Consider the following 18,505-nt stretch of genomic DNA (forward strand, 5'->3'; position numbering starts at 1 on the left):
TAAATCTTACTCCTTCTGGAGACAAGACCTTTTTCCCCTGCTCTCTGCTCATCCTCTCCCAGTTGCCACTCTGTGAGCATGAAGCGGCTGCTGCAGCTTTTGGTGAGGGAAACCTCTGGGCAGCCACAGGGATACATCCAGCTGAGACCACCCGTCCCCTCAGAGAGTATCTATCTCCACAGGGCTCCCCACAGCCAAACACCCACCTCTCCTCTCTTTCCTCATGCCAGCTCAGCTTCTCTTGGAGAAAACTATTTATAGCCATCCTGGCTGCCTTTAGCACATTTCGACAGCCCACGTCTTTGCCTCCCTGACGATGTTCCTGCAGGGTTTCTGTTCTCACGCTGCTGCTATGGCCATCCCGCCTCCTCTGTCCTCCTCACCTCACCCACCCAGCACTCCCAAAGGGGCTTAGAAACAGCTTCAGGAGGAGGTTTTAAGGGAAGGTAGGGAGAGAAGGGAGACAGGGCTACAAAATTTCTCTCCCATCCTTCCCAAGGGAGCAGAGAGAAACACAAGGGCTTTGGTCCCTGCTCCCAAGGGAATCCCAAGGGGAATAAACAACTCCTGACAACTCAGGAGAGACGCTGAAGTGAGGTCTGTCAGCGTCCCCCCTGGCTTCTGGCATGCCACAGGCTGCACCAAGGCACTGGTGCTGAGCCCAGGTGTGCGCAGCTGCAGGGCGCCAGGGGACCAGTGCTGGGCAGCACAAGAGCAGAGGTCATCTTCTTGCCTGGGTGATTTTCCTCAATGTAAGGAAAGATCCATGTTTTTTCCTCAGCTCTCCACCTCGCAGGGGACGCTCTCTTCCCCAGTGAGCTGTGGGGGGGACCCCAGCCCCCCCCAAAGCCCATGACGCTTTGTTCTTTCATCCAGTGCTGACAGTTTAATTAAACTCAGTTTGAGATGGGGTCGCTGGGGTCACACATTCTCCAGCGAAACCTCAGATCAGCACCATTTCCAGCCACCGGGACTGCTTAATGAGTTATCTGCTCCTTGCGGCAGATATAAATAAGGGAGACCATGTGGAGAGTCCTCCTGCCAAGGTACTGGCACAGCTGCCCCTCATTCACCATCTCAGACCAAGAGGGGCTCTGGGCAGGCGTCAGCTCAATATTTCCAAATACCAAGGGGAAAACATTCCTCTCCAGCTATCTCACCTCCCCCACGCCCTCACCCAAGGTTTGCTTTCCGCTGGCCCTTTCCTGCCATTCCCCAGTTTATTTAAGCCCTGACGGATCAGGTTTAACTCCAACCCTTTCCATTATCCCAATGCACAAATGCTCTTTATAGCCAAGATCTGAGTAACTAATTGCAGCTTGAGCTAGGCTGGGAGACCACAAAGCACCACCAAGGTGGATTAAGCTTTGACACTCAGACCCATGAGGCAGACAAACAGCTCTCTATCCTGACCCCAGCCCAAGGCCCTCCTCCCTGTGCTTGTGAGATATTTCCATAAGGCTCAAGGTACAGTGGAATACTGCTCTGTGGGTATCACATACCCCACATTCAATAGACTTGCCTTAACCTGCTGCTGTGTTACTAAAGATGCACGAAGACTAAGGCTGGAAGAGGCTGGAGCATTTAGGCCAGCACCCAGCTACCCATCTAAGCAACCCCCACTGGTCCCACACCTGGCTTTCTGCCTCAGTTGCCACCCACCTGCCAAACCCAGCAGCCTCATTTCTCACATAAACAAATCTCAGCCCAACTTGCTCAGCTAGTTTCTGCTAATTCAGGACCTCCCAGTATTACAGTGCAAGAGCCCCACTGGGACACGAGGACCTAGCAGGCACCTCAGGAGCTCCAGAAGCACATAGTGGGGAACCACAGTGGGCAGTGCAAGGGGAAGCCTGCACAGGAACTGCTTGCTGGAAATGATCTGGAGACCAGGGTCTACAAGAGCATGATGCTGTAAGAGCTCTCTCTTCCCACCCCATCATCCCAGTCTGACTCTAGGGCAGAGGGGGGCACTGAGCAGTGAGGCCACTGCAGATCCATTTCAGCAGTTAAATAAGTGTAAAGCCTGGTGGAGAGGCTCCAATTTCAGTTCAAGGCAAGCTGATTTCAATTTAGCTTAAACGTGCTCCCCACTGACTCATATCCCCGCAGCCTGAGCCAGGTTTGCAGCAATTTAAGAGCATCGTCATGACCTCCTACACCAGCTGGACTAGCACGGGTCAAGATCTCACCTCTAGCTAAGCCAGCATGACAGTGTGGCTAGACAAGCTGTGCCCTGGGCACTCCCTGCCCTGTTGTCCACCCCAAACCACCCTTGGGCACCTCAGCAACGAGCAGTTGTGAGGAGATGGAGCAGAGGGTCATCTGTGGTGCTTTGCTGCCCAAACACAGCACCCGAGGCTCTTCCAGGGCAGCAGCTCCTGATGTGCTCCCTGGGCAGCCCCAGCACTGCACCCCTGCTGTCACTCATGCAGGCAGCAGGTGGGCTGCAGAGGAGGATGGCAGGAAGTTCAGTGTGTGTCCCCTCCCTCATCCCACAGCACGTCCCAGGGACCCTCTGCTCTGAGGATGCACCAAAGATCCCCAAGACATAGCGCTGCCTGCAGCTGAAGAGCTGCAAAAATCTGAGCCCACTCACACAGCCCTGGGTTGCACAAGAAAAGCTCAGGGTGCTGGTGTACAGGCAGTGGTTGTCACAGCAGAGATGGCCAGAAAACAGTTTTTGGGCAGGGGAAAATTGGTTCAAAACAACCACCACATTGCAGGAAGTGACAGTAAAGCAACAGGAGAGGTTGAAACACACCTGTGCATAGGGTGGCTGCAAGGAGACTCTTGCACACCTCTTCTCATCCACAGCAGTACACACCACCCCATACACACACCGTGGGGGTACACACAGCCCCATGCACACTGCGGCACAGCGCCAGCTCCACAGGAGCCCAGGGGCTGCAGAGGGTCACACCACACAGCCCACCTGGGAAGGTGCCCTTCTGCATCTCCCTGATGAATTGTTGGGGTTTGTTTTTTTGAAAGACCATGATATTCAAATCTAGAGAAGATTAAAAGGGAAACATTAATGTCTGTACAATTATTCTCTTGGCCATGTTTTTTTTATGCACAGGGTGGCTAGAGGAGGATGGGCCCTTGCTGGCACCACAATATGGCACAGCTGAGCTCAACAAATGCCATTTGATAATTAATTGAACGCCTGTGCTATCAGCTGCCATTACCTAGGCCCATCTTTGGCGCTGGTCCACCACTTCACACATCCCACGCTGGCAACCCACATGGTGTTTTAACCCTTCATTACACCGCCTAAGGCTGGACGCCGGGACTGAGTCCCTGGCTGTGTCAGAGAAACCAGCACCAGCGCTGAGCAAAATGGCTCAGCTACAGCCTGCCTGTGCGGGCAGTGCTGTCTGGCCCCGACAAGGCCATGCCTTTCCTGGCAATGTCTCAGCCCATTCAGTTATTTCATCCACTCCTGACCTGCTCCAGCAGGGATCTGGCATCCTCATTTCACAACTGAGAAACAGAGATACAAGATAGACCTTGTGTCCCAGCCACAACCTCCCAACTCCTATCCACTGCAAATCAGCCACAGGCTGTAAGCATCTTCTCTGAGCAATGCAGAGCACCCAACCTCAGTTTGGCACCCTCTGCTCCTCACAGCCCCCTTCCTGATGTGCATCGTGCCTGACATAGCTGAGTGCCAGTAAACGCTTTGTTAAGAGGATTTCCTGCAGTTTGAACAATGCTGGCAGTGCCAATGGCACTGTTGCCCGATCAAAGCAGCCCCAGGCAAGGGAAAGGCAATATAGAAAAGAGAACATTTATCAAAACCCACAGCCCTCCCCAGGCAGCCTGCTGCTGCACGGACAGAAGAGCACAGGGATCTGCAGAGTTGGGGCTTGCATGACAGGAAATGGTCCCTGTGGGTGTTTCTGCAGGTGTAGGGGGACAGAAAGGGACAGAGGCAGGCAGAGCTATGCAGGGAGGGAGCAGCAGGAGTGAGGGGCTGGATCTGCCCCAGGCAGGGCTTTCCCCTCCTTCCCCAGGCTGCCACAGACAACAGCAGAAAGGCAGCTCTAGAGTGGGGCCATGGGGCTCTCTGGGCAGGATGTGACCCCCCCAGGGACATCCTCTTTCACCCTCCCTTTGTGACAACCCAATCAAAGGCTGTGACCTGCACCCAGAGAGGAAGCTGCATGGCTCACAGTGCCTCTGCAACCAGCACCATGCAGGCACAGCCCAGCTCCGCAACACCAGCCCCAGCCCAAACCACCAGCACCTCCTGCCACATCCTCATGCACTACAAGGGCTTCTAACACCAACTTTAACAGTACCGGTCTCAGGGCTTCTGCCGGGCAAAGCCAATTCCTGGCTGTGCTGCACACTCGAGCTGCTCAGAAACAGGGTGCATTCCTCTGCCACACACTGGGTGCTCACTGGGACCAAACACCAGTAACCACAAGCACAAACCCCCAGAAGCAGCACCCTCTGGGATGCCAGTGCCGCCCCAAATCCCTCAACGGTCCCACAAGCAACCCCCACGGGCACGAAAGGTACTCACAGCCGTGACAGCGCCTGGTTGTTCTGGAAGAGGAGCTCAGGAAGGGTGTGGAGCTGATTGCGGTTCAGCCGTCTGCAGGGAAAGAAGAAAGGGTCAGGGTTTCGGGGGCAAAGCAATCATCCTGCCTGCAACCCAGCTGGCAGCTCTGGGCTCAGCTGGGGCTCTTTGGCTCACTCAGAGAGGCCATTAAAGCAGAGCATCCCACCTGCTGAGGACACCCCTGTCCTGCTCACATACTCCAGGGCAGGGGCAACCAACAGGGTATTAATAGATTTACAATATTGTAATTACATGTAGACAGGACTCTGAGCTGTTAACTGCTGACTGCTATTTAACTGTGCTGTTAGCCTGCTGCTTGTTCAGCTCCTCATATTTGCATGAGCAGCTCAGGATTTTTAAACTGCTGAGCTATTTTACTGAGTACTGGACTGGAACTTACAGCTTTCTCACTAAGGCACAGGACACAGCTGATAGCAGTGAGAGCGATTTGTGTTTAACCTGCCCCTCACCTCAAAAGCATTAGAAAGGACTTTAGGATCTATAGAAACAGAAATAGGTTTGCTTCCCACACTATAAAATACCAGCAGAGAAGCTGTTTGAAGTCAGGCAGCACCAATACATTATGGTCTAAGGGGAAAAAAAGAAAGGATGCTCTCTGCAACTAAACCCGGCTGCCCCTTGCCGACCTGCCTCCATGCCCAGGCACTCACAGCCGCTCCAGCTCCTTCATGTCGTCAAATGCCCCACGCTCCACCGTGCTGATCTGGTTTTCCATTAGCTGCCTGTGGAGAGAAGGGGTCAGCTTTCTGGAAAGGTGGTCCCCAGTGCCCTTGGCTCACTGGTGGTGTCCCCAGTGCTCCTGCAGACCCAGGGCCACCTCACTCCCACCAACCCCTCAATAAAACCTGGACTTTTTCTCCCCACTGCCCCACTGGTGGGAAGCCCACCATGCTCAGCCCAAAGCAGATGCCCTCCAGCCCCACCAGCAAAGGGCTCAGCATCATCTCTACCAGCCCCACGAGTGGCTGTGAGCCAAGCACAGCGCCCACCAAGGTCGGGGCGACTGGCCCCTCACTGGGAACTCACAGGACGCGGAGCTGCTTCAGCCCAGCAAAGTCATTCTTGTTGATCCGCGTGATGTTGTTGCCGTTGAGCTCCCTGCAGAGAGAAGAGACAGAGATCAGCAAGGAAGCACTCAGGAGGTAGCCAGGCACTGGGGCTCCCCAATAGCTTCTCACAAAGGGCAGACAGAGCCCAAAGGACTGCAGTGGCTGCTGCATTTCTGTGCTCCTCACCAGGAACGGCAGAGCTGCCTGCTGGCTCCAGAGAGGACCTCATCCTCAATGACCAGCAGTGCTAGACACACAGAAGTCTGGCTGGCCAGGAATGGGTAAGCTGGCGTCTTTCACGGACCATAAAGTATTAAGTGGCAGGGTCTGCCCGTCTCCCCCATCTCCCTGTCCCCACATTGAATGCCTCCCTTCAGACAGAAGCCACAGAGCCATCAGCAGTGCAATGAGCAGCCCAGCGACACCAGCAGCTGCCTGGCTGGATGCACACTACCCTGCTCTGGAAATGCAGCAAACACCTGGTAGGGTCATCCTAAACACACAGAGCAGCTTACAGAGGGCAGGGTTAATAAGAAAGCAAACAGCCATCCCCAGAAAGCAGGATCCCTCCAGACACCCAGCTGCTGGTCACCTACATGCATTACAACTAGTTCAGTGCACAGCCATCTCACACCTGCCAGGAGAATAAGCCACACTTCAAGTTTCACCTGCCAAGAGACACTTGTACATGACAGGCTGCTTCTCTTGACACTGCTCTCTCATGCAAAAGCCCAGGGTGACTGCAGGGAAAGGCACTCCAGCCAGAAGGGAGATGCTGTCCCAGCTTGCTCACCCCACTGGTGGAAACAAGGGGAGGGGGCAGCCCATGGGGTGTCTACAGCAACCCCACGGCTGCTGTCCTGCTCAGGTTCTGCTTTGTGCCAGGGTAAGGTGTTCCCCACTGCCGGACCCACACCTGGCAGGGACTCTTCTCCCAGCCTGACAGCTACTCTTGCCACGCTCTCCAACGTGCCCCTGCTAGGATTATCCTGCTTTAAAATGCAGAGATTTTTGCCTCGCAGCCTCAGCTTTGCAGTGCCTTTCCTTATTATGGGCTGTGAGCGCTGTAGGGAAAGGTGGACCATCAGCTCTGGGACCCACAGCCTGCAGAACTGGCAGTCCCTGTGCAGCACCCCATGGCAGGACACAGCCAATCTGCCCACAGCATGCCTTGGGGATGAATGATGCTCGTGCCAACGCACAGCCCAGGGAGGGCTCCCATGCTGGACTCCTGCTACCTGCACTGAATGCAGACACATAAAGATGAAGCAAACTACAGGAGGGGGTGGCAGTCAAGGGAAGGACGAGCTGCTGGAGCCAGGACAGGGGAGGGGCAGGAGGCTGTCCCCCCGGAGCAGGTTGCAATGCCCAGACAGGATACCAGCACCCAGGGCTCTACAATCCCCCAGCCCCAGCAGCGGGACCACGGAGCAGGAATGCCCCACGACACACGAAGGGCTGAATACAAAGTCCGTCACTACCATCCAGAGCCAAAGCCCCCTTTCCCCGGGCTCTTCGGCCATGCGAGGGGCCGAGGGCAGCGGCGGGCTGACCCCGGAGCCGCCGAGCAGCGTGCGGGGCCGCCGGGCGCAGCCGCGCACCCCGGGGTGCTGTCATTGTCCTGCTGAAACGGCTGATAATGGCTAATGAGTTCCAGCTCGCCATCATAGCCTCGTAATTACACTGCTATTCAGCGCCCGAGATTGCCGGGCTCCTGCCATTATCCAGCCGTGTGTGCCTGTGGCTGGGAAGGAGCGGGGGAGAGCACGTTACTAGGACACAGATGAATGCAAGCGGGGAATGAATAGCGGCTTCTCAGCCCCTGCGATTAAACGGAAACCCACGCTCCGGCTCTGCAGCCCCCCGGCTCGCCCGGCTCCCTGTCCGGCCAGCGAGCACATCTGGCTTCCGTGGATGGGGCTCCAGCCCACAAAGTTGCACTGTGAGGGGCTCCCTCCTGCCCCTCTTCCAGGGAGCAAAACCCACAGCCAAGCTGTAAATCCCGAGGTGCTGGAGTGGGTCATGCATTTTAGGGGCATCTGTCATCACAGGAGGAGTGTCTTGGTATAGAATTGTAGAATAGTTTGGGTTGGTAGGCACCTTCAAAGCTCATCTAGTCCAACCCCCCTCCCACGAGCAGGGACATTTTCAACAAGATCATGTTGCTCAAAGTCCCATCCAGCCTGGCCTTGAATGTTTCCAGGGATGGAGTATCTACCACCACTCTGGGCAACCTGTGCCAGTGTTCCACCACACTCACAGTAGAAAATCTCTTCCTTTTGTCTACTCTGGATCTTCCCTCTTTTATTTTGAAACCATTACCCCTTGTCCTATTGCTACAGGTGCTACTAAAAAGTCTGTCTCTGTCTTTCTTATAACCTCCTTTTAAGTATTGAAAGGATTACACATAGACATGTGCCCACCTTGTGATGGACCACAGCTTCGGGGACAGCTAAGGGCAGGGAGAAACCCCAGCTTCAGGTGTTTTTCCCCAAGTGTCCTGAAGAGTCCTTGCAAAAGCAGAATACCTGGAAGCTTCCCATGGCCGGGCTGGAGGTAACAGCACCCATCCGAGCTCCTGGCAAGGGAGGGTCCCTGGCAGGCCTCCCATTTCACCTTCTTTTAAACATACATAACATTACTCTGGCTGCAATATGTAAGTGGAAGTTAGGAAATCTCTAGTTCTGCAGAGGGACAGAGCAGAGAAGCTTGATTTAAAAACTGCTTAACCTGAAAGCCAAGATTTATACCTCAGCCTGCAAAGCCCAAAGGTGGGCTTGGACACATCTGGGGTCCTCTGAGCATCAGCACCCCAGAGGAAGAGCACAGGCAAAGCAGCATGGAGACACACAGAAACACCAAACAGCCAAGGACTAGACATGGCCAATCCCCCCACATGACAAAACCAGGCTCTGCTCTCTCTCCCAGGCACCTTCTGGGACAGCGCAGCCTGAACCCAAAGACTTTTCAGCACAACCAAGGTACAGGCAGGATGTAGCTGTGCTGCCCACTCCAGGCTCTGCTCACTGAGCATCCTCAGGGTGTGCCGGCACTGGGGCTGGTGGCTGTCTGTGGGCAGGGCAGTGTCCCAGGGCCCCTTTGCAGCCTCACTCCTTCAGGGAGTGGCCCTGTGTCCTCCCTGACAACTGCTCTCAGCATCCCCCCTTGCCTTTGTTCGGGTAAATTATGGCCTTTGCAACCAAGATGGAAACGAACAGCAGGTAAAGCTAATTTGTAAGGATGCCGAGGCAACACTGCTATTTAACTTCGTGACATTTTCTCCCCTCTAAATCCCCTTCAGTTTCTCATGGAGATAAATTAGAGTCTGCTGTGCCCAGAAAGCTGGATCCCTGCTGCTCAGCTCCTCACCCGCTGCCTCCATGCCCTTTCCTAGTGAAGCGAAACACCCTGCCCTGCCCCGCACAGCAGAGCTTCAATAGGACTGATGTGTCTGGGGAGCTGCCTGGCAGATTGGTTGCATTTCTGGACTGTGATTTGAAAGCAGAGATGTAGGACGTGCTCTTCCTCCGTTAATCCATAGGCTTTAATGCCAGAAAGCACTATCATGTTCATTCAGGCTGCCCTCCTCCGCCCCTCTGCACCCCACATCTCACACTGCCACTGGAGAGGCAGTGACTTCTCATTTGCAACCTTCAAGTTTCAGAAACAATCCTCCCATTTCTCCTTGGGAAGAGGAAAGCCGTTAAAACAAGCAGTCCCTTTGCTCCTTTGCTTGTGGATCATCCCACTCCCAGATGGGATGTCTGTGCTGCAGCAGGGTTCGTTAGACTGGATTTGCATAGTCTGCGTTTATATTTGGTTTCTAGCTTTGGATGGCTTATTCCATTCCCAAGGGGTTTGATGCGTCTTTTCCTTTTGCAGGGTTTGGAGCTACACTAACTCAGTAACAACCTCAGAGAGCGCAAATGCTGAGAGGTAATTTATTAAATACAGCCAACATGAGTGATATTTCCCTGGGCGCTGATTTATCAGGAGTGGGAAGGGGAAGGAGCAGACAGCACAATCCCGCTATCCGTACTCCGTTGCAAAGCATCAGCTATTTGACACACACGTGAGTCCTGTCCTTGTGTTCTGCTCTGCTCTGCTCTCCCACCAAGGCACAAATCCTAAGCACTGTGCTCCCCAAACTCCCGCTTTTAAGAACACAGAGGGAAAGTCTGTGATGCAAAACCCTGCATTTGCATGCACAAGTAGAGAAACTCGTCCCGGCCCCACCAGCACAGAGCATCACCCACAGCACCCAGGCAGGGGCTGGCATAGGAGGGGTCCGTGCCAGCAACGCCTCCAGCTGTCTGGGCTCCTGCGGGCCCTGCTCTGAGGGCTGGCCCGCTGGCCCGGTGCCTGGTGAGGCCAGCAGTGGCACCATTGCTGCAATGCATCCCTTCCTCCATGGTCCTCATCACCCTGCTCTTGGCTCAGAGCACCAGCCCTTAGGGACTCGGCTCCCCTCCCAGCAGCTCCGTAAGCCCTTGTCCCAGAACCCTGACCCCAGCTGGAGCCACCAGTGCCAGATAATAATCAGAGAAGCGGGGAAATGAAGGCTGCAAGGTCACAGACCCCACAGCAGTGTCTCTGCAGCCCTCCATCAGTCCTGACAGACAGGTACACAGATCCTTCAGGGACAGGGACTGACACTCCCTGTGCCCTACTCCAGCGTGTCACTGCTCCTGCCTCAAAGACCGTTTCCAAAACTCCGACTTGAACCCTTCTCACTGCAGATGAACCCCATCCCTGTCTGGTCACCACAGGGCAGAGACCAGGCTGCTCCCTTGCCCATGTCAGTCCCCCCTCCCTGCCTCATTCCCCCCAGTGAGCCCCCAGCACCAGGGGTGCAGCCCTCCCCCAGGGCCTCTCTGCCTTGCAGGGGCAGGACCTGCTCAGCTCACGCTCCCAGCCCACATCTGTGCTGTTGGTGATTCTGTCCCATCAAACCCCTTCCTTGAGTTCCCAGGCAACAGCAACATTTTTTTCGGCCCTTTCCTCCTGTTCACCAAGCCCACCGTGAAATTTCAGCCTGTCCTTCAGCCCTCTTGCATCTCTCCCAGCCTGATGGCATCTGCCAATGCCATAAGAAGCTCATGTCCCATCACACAGACTGCTAATGGAAACAGACGAGGCTCAGACCCCGGACTGATCCCTCTGCACTCAGCACTGGGGGACAGAGCAGCTGCAACCTTTCATCCTATACTTTTATTGCATTTTTCAAGTCTTCTGAAGATTTCACCCAGCTGTTTGAACATAACTGAGTCCCGGCACAGGCTCGTGGGGAGCTGCCCAAGCAGGGACAGGCAGGGCAGAGCCCTTCCCAGTCCAGGGAGAGCTGGTCCCTTCCACCACCAGCACAGAGGAACACTCAGCACATCTGCCGGGGTGAATGCCTTGCCAGCACTCCCCCTACCAGATACCTGCAGGGTGTTGTGTCCAAAAAGGAGAGCTCCAAAAGCAGTTATGTGCTATCTGGGGTCATCTCAGAATAACTGCCCTTAGCCAAAGGGAACCCAGCCCCGAGCACAGCATTGGCCCCCAGAGCATGGGATGCTCTGTAAGCTTTTATGAGGTACTAAAGCAGGTTAGCATCACAATAAATTTTTAAGCGTTACAAACAGCATCGATTGTGCGAGTAATGGTGAGGATCTGGAAGGCTTTCTGCTTTTCCTAACTTCTCTCTGGGGTTTTCATGCCACAACCATTAGCCGCTCTCACTTAGGGAGTGCTATACACTTGTGCAGCATTGTCGTGTGTCACTTTCAGGTCAAAAATAAATAAAAAACCTTGCCCAACCCCGATGTGAGAGAGAAAAGGCAGCAGTTTGTTTCTGTTTCATAAATGCAGAAACTGAGACTCAGATTTACCTGGATAGCCTCAAAATTGGGCTTTTTTGTGCTGTGCTGACTGACCTGGCAAGCAGGATGGCTGATCCTGTGGCTCCTCTGCTTCCCAGGGCAGGGGAGGCAGCCCAGCCCTCAGGCTTCATCCTGCCACTCAGCAGATCGAGGTCCAATCCACCCTGCATCTTCCTAGCAAATCCTCTTTGCTCATCCCTCCTGGATCAACTCACAGCAGGGACAGGAGGACAAGTGCACCCAAACGGCTCAGTTACGGGTTGCCCGCTCAACCCCAGACCAGCTGGATCTCCTGGAGCATCCCATTTTAGAGCTGGAGCTTCCTCCCAATGAGAAATGTTCGGAGCCTGGAGCTTGTATCTGCCCCACTCTTGGTGCCCAGGGCTGCTCCTCAGCTGCATCGCTTAAAAAATTAATCTTCCCATTTTTCTGATCTTTCTCCTCCTAGCAGCCTTTCTCCCCCATAGGACACTTGCCTCCACTATTTTGAGCAGCAAATGCATCCAAAATGCATGGCAGGAAAACAGCTACTGAGCACAGCTTCAGAAGCTCTATGTGACAGGGAGGCCTGAGGTGTTCCCGGGGGGGACAACCTGGGACTGACCCTTCACCGATGCCACAGAGAAAGACTTTCCATCCCATCTCATTCCCTTCGCACTTCCAGCAGCACCTCAAACCTAATGACCAGGCTGCAAACGATCCCTTCCCACTGCCCACATTGCTAATTGCAGCCTGGCACCACAGCAGGAAAACCGCTCACCGCTGCAGCCATCCCTGGCTGTCTCCCGTGTGGGGACAGGGACCAGCTGCTGGATGTGACCTTGGCATTACCCGTGCTGGAAGCATGCTGGGGAGCAGTGATCTGGGTCTGGCATCCCCTGGGACGGTGCCATTTGCTAACACACAACTGGTTTTTATTGCCTTTTAGAAAAATATCCACAGAAGCATCACTTTGCCTTTCAGGTTTTATGAAAGGTTATTTTGGTAGCAATGAAGATAAAGGGGATGCGTTCACAGCACTAAGTACCTCTGAAGCAGGCACGGAACCATGAAGGGCTCAGATGCAAGACAAAGACAACTCCTGGGTTGCCCCCCTCACCCTCCCGTGCATGCACACATGAACACACATACACATGCACACATGCACATACACACACATGCACACGTCCTGCTCCAGCGTTTGCCTTGCCTGCCCACATCAGCTCCCTGGGGAGAAAATGGGAGCAAGAATGGAGAAAAGGCCTGTCTCACCACAGGGTCATGTGTCATACACTTTTCCCTGGACAGGACACCCTTCCCTTGCCCACACTGCCTCGGTGGTATCCTGAGTCCAGTCTGTTCCCCTGGGCTGTGGGCTCTGCTCTTGAGTATCATTTCCATTTCACAGCTGCCTCACTCCTTTGCTGGCTGGAGGTTCAGTAGGAAACAATGAAGCAGGGGAGCATGAAACTCAAAGCAAATGCGGGTTCCGTAATGAGCCGGCTAGACAGTTTATATGTGTGTGTGTGTGCGCACCGGGTGCTCTCCTGCACCAGCACCGCTGCCACCATACCCAGCACATGGCTGCAGCAGCAACGGTGTTTGAAAGTGCACATGAGGGACTCACAATTATAGCCAGGAACAATTCCCCGTCCTCTCTCCTAGTGAGGTGAGGAATTGCCAGTGGCACAATGCATCACCCCCGAGGAACAAAGTGGCAACACATTTAAGGCAAAAATATCTATTTTAAAAGATGCAATAAAACAGAGCCAGGGAAGGGTTTATAGGGAAGCAATTGCTGTGCAGGGTGAGAAGTGGTCACTAGAGGCCAATCTACCTGGCTTTATTGCCTGTACCGGTGACTATTCCCAAGCAGGGCACAATAGATCCTCTGCTATCAGCCTCAGCTCCAGTTAATACAAACACAACACAGTTTTTTAAACTAATATTTTTCCAGCATGCAATTCCATGGAGAGCAAGAACGCAGTGTTACCATGGCGATATATAGACAGCATCTGCCTTGGACGTAGCTGAAGGGAAAAATTGGAATAGAATTGCAAATTTCCTCTGTCCGCTAAGGCTCACAAGGAAGCCACTGCAGCAGGCTGAGCAGGCTGCCTTCCCCAGCCAGCCCGCATCCTCCCAGTGCCCAGCACTAGCTCTCCAGAGAGCCAAAGGCAGCACGGCCAGCCAAGCACTGCCCTGGCTGGAAATCAGTCCTGCATCCCACCCCAGAGCTTTGCAGAGCCTGCACGCTCCCTCACTGCCCCTGCAGCCAGTCTGCTCAGTTGCAACACCAAACACTTGCCCAGGTACCCCTGCAGAGGGACAGGTTGCCCCTCCCGAGGTACTTCCTAAGAATTAATGTCCCTCAAAGCACCACCAGGAGACACAGAGCAATAACTGGTGTCAAATACACGAGCACTGCTGTGATACACCAGCTTTGGTGCTGCAAGACATTTTGATCAACCAGCTAGAGGGAGATGCATGTGCATGAATTAAACACACGCTGAACAAGAGCTGGCTGCTGTAATTTCGGCAGAGGATGGTTAGGCAGTGCACGAGTGTGCCTCTGGTGTGGCTGCCCTGGCACCGAGCTCCTGTAGGCAAGGGCTAGAGGTCAGCACCCCTTCTTCCCCCTGCCAAGGGGCTGGGTGGAAGAGCACACAGGCAGGGGAGACAGCAGAGCTGTCTGCAGTCTAGATGAGGCCCATTTCAGCACAGGCAAACCCAGGTTGGGGAAACAAGGCTAATGGGAGCCACGTGCTGAGGCCAGGGACCCTGGAAGGGAGAAGAGGGAGACAAGGGGTTACAGCAATAGGGACCCCCAAACCCAGGTCTGCTGCCCCCCATGTGAGGGGAGAGTGGCATAGCACAGCCAATAGTGAGATGGGTGTTGTTCAGCCCATCACAGTGGAGACAAAATGGGTGAGTGGGACAATTATCAGCTATGAGTTGAGAACTTCAAAAGTAGGGTGAGTGCAACACCATCCAGCTCAATTCATCTCCCACAAGCAAAGAGCTGGGCTGGAAGCAGCCACTTGAAAGTGGCAAATTTACACCGATCCTGTCAGCATGGGGAGAGTGGCCCAGTGCCCCAATGGGATAGACTGCTCTTCAGAGGAACCAAGGAAGGAAGGAAGGAAACTGTTGCCTTCTCCCACAGCTCTCCTTCAGCATCTGAGACCTGAGGTACTCCTGGGAGCAAATAACACTGGAGTGCTGGAGGATTATCAATCACCCTGTCCTGCCTACCATGCCTCCAGGACCTGCATTATCACATTTGCCAGAGGCATAGGCAGGAGCACAGGAGGCCGTGCAAAGCACCCAGAGATGTTGCTGCTTCCTCCCTTGCTGCAGCATAAGCCTATCCACTCCATGCCTGATTCAGGCTGGGAGGGATGCGAGCACCCTTTGGTATTTACATCAGGTTGCAGACTAGAAGGCACTTAGGGAACAACGTGCTGTGCTTTGGTGCAAGGAAAGAGGGTTTCGCTGTTCCCCCCCACCCAGCTACCATTCATTCTCCTAGACACATCTCCAGCCCTTACCCTGTACCAACAGCACAGCACTGGGGAGACATCACAGGGGAAACCTTCGAGCAGCAAACAAGATAATTTTACCTCAGCCCATGATTCTCCAAAATTGCAGTGACTCTGCAAGGGAAATAATTCCCTCTTTTTCAAAGGAAAACAGTGGTTTTCAAAAGCAATGGAGCTTAGACCTTGCCACAGGATGCTGCTGTCTGAGTCCCTGTGATGACTCCGGCACTGTCAGCACATGTGGCCACAACAGCAGTGCTGCCCCATCCTGGAGTTCAAAACCCTATCACCATGGGGCTCAACCAGCTGGAAGACTGGCACTGTGGGACACAAGGTGAGCTCAGCATCACTTATGCTGCATATCCTGGGGCTTGGGGAAAGCGCTGAGCAGCGAAGGGCAGCAGTAAGGGTCTGCTGGGTTCCCAAAGAAAGTCATCCCTTGGAGAGAGCAAATTCCAAGCACAGACCCTGCTGCAAGCTCCCCTGCAGCTGCTTGTTCTGTCAAGGAGTGAGAAGTTGGAGATGGGGAGGTTGCAGCCTCTTTACAGGGAACTCAAACTCACAAACTGTTACAGCAGGAAAATCACTGCTCAGTGATAGACCTGCTCTGCACTGATGTCTTCAAGCACCTGCAAGGGCGCGCAACACAGCGGGAAGTAGTTATCCAGCAGCCAACACCCATGAGAGAGCAGCATGTCTAGTTTGACCCAGCCAGCACATCCAGATGCATAACTATACAGAAAACCCAACATCACCGAGTGGCAGCAGCCACAGAGGACAGGCTCAGTGGAGGCAGAACAGGAGACTGCAGAAGGACCTGCTCTCAGAGAGGCAGAGATGTCCTGCGGGACAGGAAAGAGACACCCACCCTAGGGCATCCTCTGTCAGTCTACTCCAGCATCATCTCTTCTGAGTGGTGCTGAGCACCTGCTCAGTGGGCAGAGGTGGTGGCTTGCTATCTGTGTTCCCTAATGCCGTGCACCCGGGTGTGTGGAAAGCAGATGCTGTGGAGCCCACCGAGCTCCCCGAGGGGCATAAAGGACCAGTGCACGCAGGTGTGGCCGTGCGCAAATCTTCCTCTCCATCCTGGGTGTGAAGGGAAGGTGGATTCTGTCTCTGAGCTCAAAAACCAGCTCTATGGGACTGCAGCTCACAGCAGCCTGGCTGTTGTGCTGGGTAATAATCATTTGTATGAGGATAATTATGGCGGGAGAAGGAAAACTCCACTTAAAGCAGTGTCCCACAGAGCTCCCAGTGCTGCATGCTGGGTGCAGCCCTGGCAGCTGCCAGACTGCCTGCAGTCCCTGCCCATGGGGCCTCTCCCCAGCTGCAGCCAAAGGGCACATTCACACCCCAGTAGCCAGAGGCAGAGGAGCATAGGGGCAGGAGGAGCCCCATGTGTGTGACTGTCCCAGGTCACATGCTGCCCTGAGGAAGAAGCAGCCCAACACTGCCCTGTGTTGCACGGGGGATGTTGGGCAGCCTGGCTGCATAGCTGGGGCTGGAGAGGACTACTCTGCTAACAGGCTCCACTGCAGTCCCTGGGATGGGGCACCCCCTGCCCTTGAGTGGAAGGGAAAGACTGGGGACAGCTCAGCTCTCCTCCCAGGACTGGAGACACCAGCAGCAGTTTGAACACATTTAGCTCATGACCCTTTCACCAGAGTAGGGACCTGCTGCAGCTAGAGGACCCTGAAGCAGGGAGACATGCCTACAGCAGAGGGGTACCCTGCTCAGGGGAGCTCAGCGCACACTGTAGCACTCTTGCAGCTGGCTGAACCACGACTGTGCTCCATGGGAGAAAGCTTTCATTATGGGGTTCAGCTGAGAGACCCAAGAACTAGCCCCAATACCCCTGAGGATGTGGCAGGGGCTGTGATGAGCAAGGAGGTGCAGGGACAGGAGACTGGCAGGGCTAGGTGAGCTGTGTGCACAGCTGGAGGTTGGTCACACCAAGAGGATCCCAAGCAGATTCCCAGTACAACATCCCCAGGAGGGCTCACCAGGGACAAAGGGGTGCCCAGCATGGGTAGGGGCTCAGGGTGGTGGGGAGCCACAGGCAATCCCTCCAGCTGTGTGGATGCCCCATGACAAGTAACAGCAGGAGCCACACACCTGCCTGTGGGTGCCATGGTGTATGCAGCCCCACACATGCAGCCCATTCCGGGCTGCCCCAGTACAAATGCCCCCCACCGAGCAACCCACCCCCTTGGGCACAGCTCTAATCCCAGCCCCACTTCGAGTGCTTACACACTCACTGACACACACAAGCTCGTGCACACGCAGCACCCCTTGCACACGCAGCACCCCTTGCACACGCCTCCCACAGATGAAGGGCTGCACACACACCCCGCCCCAGCGAGCTCTTGTATACGCACCATTCCCCTCCTCAACGGGCTATTGCACCCACCTCATGGAGGGGATGATGCACACGCACCCACCCGATAGGCTCTTGCACACGTGTCCCCGGGATGGGCACTTTTACACACACACAACTTACCTGCTGAACAGGACGCTGCATATGCACCCACCCCGGTTGTTGCACAAGCACCTTTTGGGCAGCCTTTTGCACTTGCCCCCCCGGGCATTTGCGCAAGTACTCCCCTTTACAAACATAAGCAACCCCCTTGGATAGGCATTTGCACACCCCCCAGACAGGCTGTCGCACACACACGCCTCTACGGACAGACTCTTGCGCACGCATCCCCTGACGGGCTCTTAAACACGTATACCCCCGCCGGGCACTTCCCACACTCCCCACACGCTTTTGAACGCACACCCCCCAGGACGAGCCCTTGCCCCCGACACAGGCCGTTGCACACCCGAGCGGCGGCCGCTCCCACCCGCGCCGCTCCGGACAAAGCCCGGCGGTACTCACAGGCGCTCGGTGCCGCGGGGGATGCTCTTGGGCACGGCGCGCAGGGCCATGCCGTGACAGTCCACCGTGGTGCCGCTGCAGGCGCAAAGCGGCGGGCAGGCGGCGGCGCGGCCCCGGCACAGCGCGGCGCACACCAGCAGCCAGGCAGTGGCCCGCAGCCCCGCCGGGACCCCCGCCGCGCCCCCGGGGGTCGGGGCCGCCATGGCAGCGGACAGCGGGGTTAGGCGGCGGGGTCACTAAGCATCACCGGGGAGCAGGGCTGGGTTCGGCACGGCTCGGGTACGGTTTGGCTGCGGGGCGAAGAGCCCCGTCGGCACACGCACACCCACCCTCTCGCCCGCCCTCACTGCCGCCCCATCCCGCAGCCCAGGCACAGCCTCCGCGCTGGCTCCTCCCTCCCGCCCTGCCCGCCCCGACGGGCCCCCCCGCCGCCACCACCGCCCCTCCCCGCGCCCCCGGCTCCGGGCAGGGCGCCGGCACCCGGAGCCGTCGGGGCTCTGAACGGGCCCGGCCGGGCATCAAGGTGGGCTCCGGCTCGGTGTCCCCACCCGAGACTGCGACGTTGGCCCGCGGGGCAACAGACCCCCGCCCCCGCCGCG

At 55.6% G+C, this 18,505-nt stretch overlaps 1 protein-coding gene across 2 annotated transcripts in view; it reads right to left on the reverse strand.

The window, feature by feature from the left end:
• Positions 1-18,270, reverse strand: part of SLIT1 (slit guidance ligand 1) — a 62,643-nt gene extending 44,373 nt beyond the window's left edge. The window contains exons 1-4 of one of the 2 annotated variants that reach the window (XM_065068207.1): positions 17,907-18,270; positions 5,621-5,692; positions 5,245-5,316; positions 4,535-4,606 (exon numbers count right to left, since the gene is read on the reverse strand). In XM_065068207.1, coding sequence (XP_064924279.1) covers positions 4,535-4,606; positions 5,245-5,316; positions 5,621-5,692; positions 17,907-18,109 — 419 coding nt within the window. In that variant the 5' untranslated portion in view covers positions 18,110-18,270. Of the gene's footprint in view, positions 1-4,534; positions 4,607-5,244; positions 5,317-5,620; positions 5,693-17,528; positions 17,660-17,906 lie in introns of those variants that run through there. The other variant, XM_065068208.1, reaches the window with a different exon arrangement.
• Between the last annotated feature and the right edge of the window lie 235 nt (positions 18,271-18,505).

The sequence above is a fragment of the Columba livia genome, chromosome 6, assembly GCF_036013475.1.
Source record: "Columba livia isolate bColLiv1 breed racing homer chromosome 6, bColLiv1.pat.W.v2, whole genome shotgun sequence".
NCBI lineage: Eukaryota > Metazoa > Chordata > Aves > Columbiformes > Columbidae > Columba > Columba livia.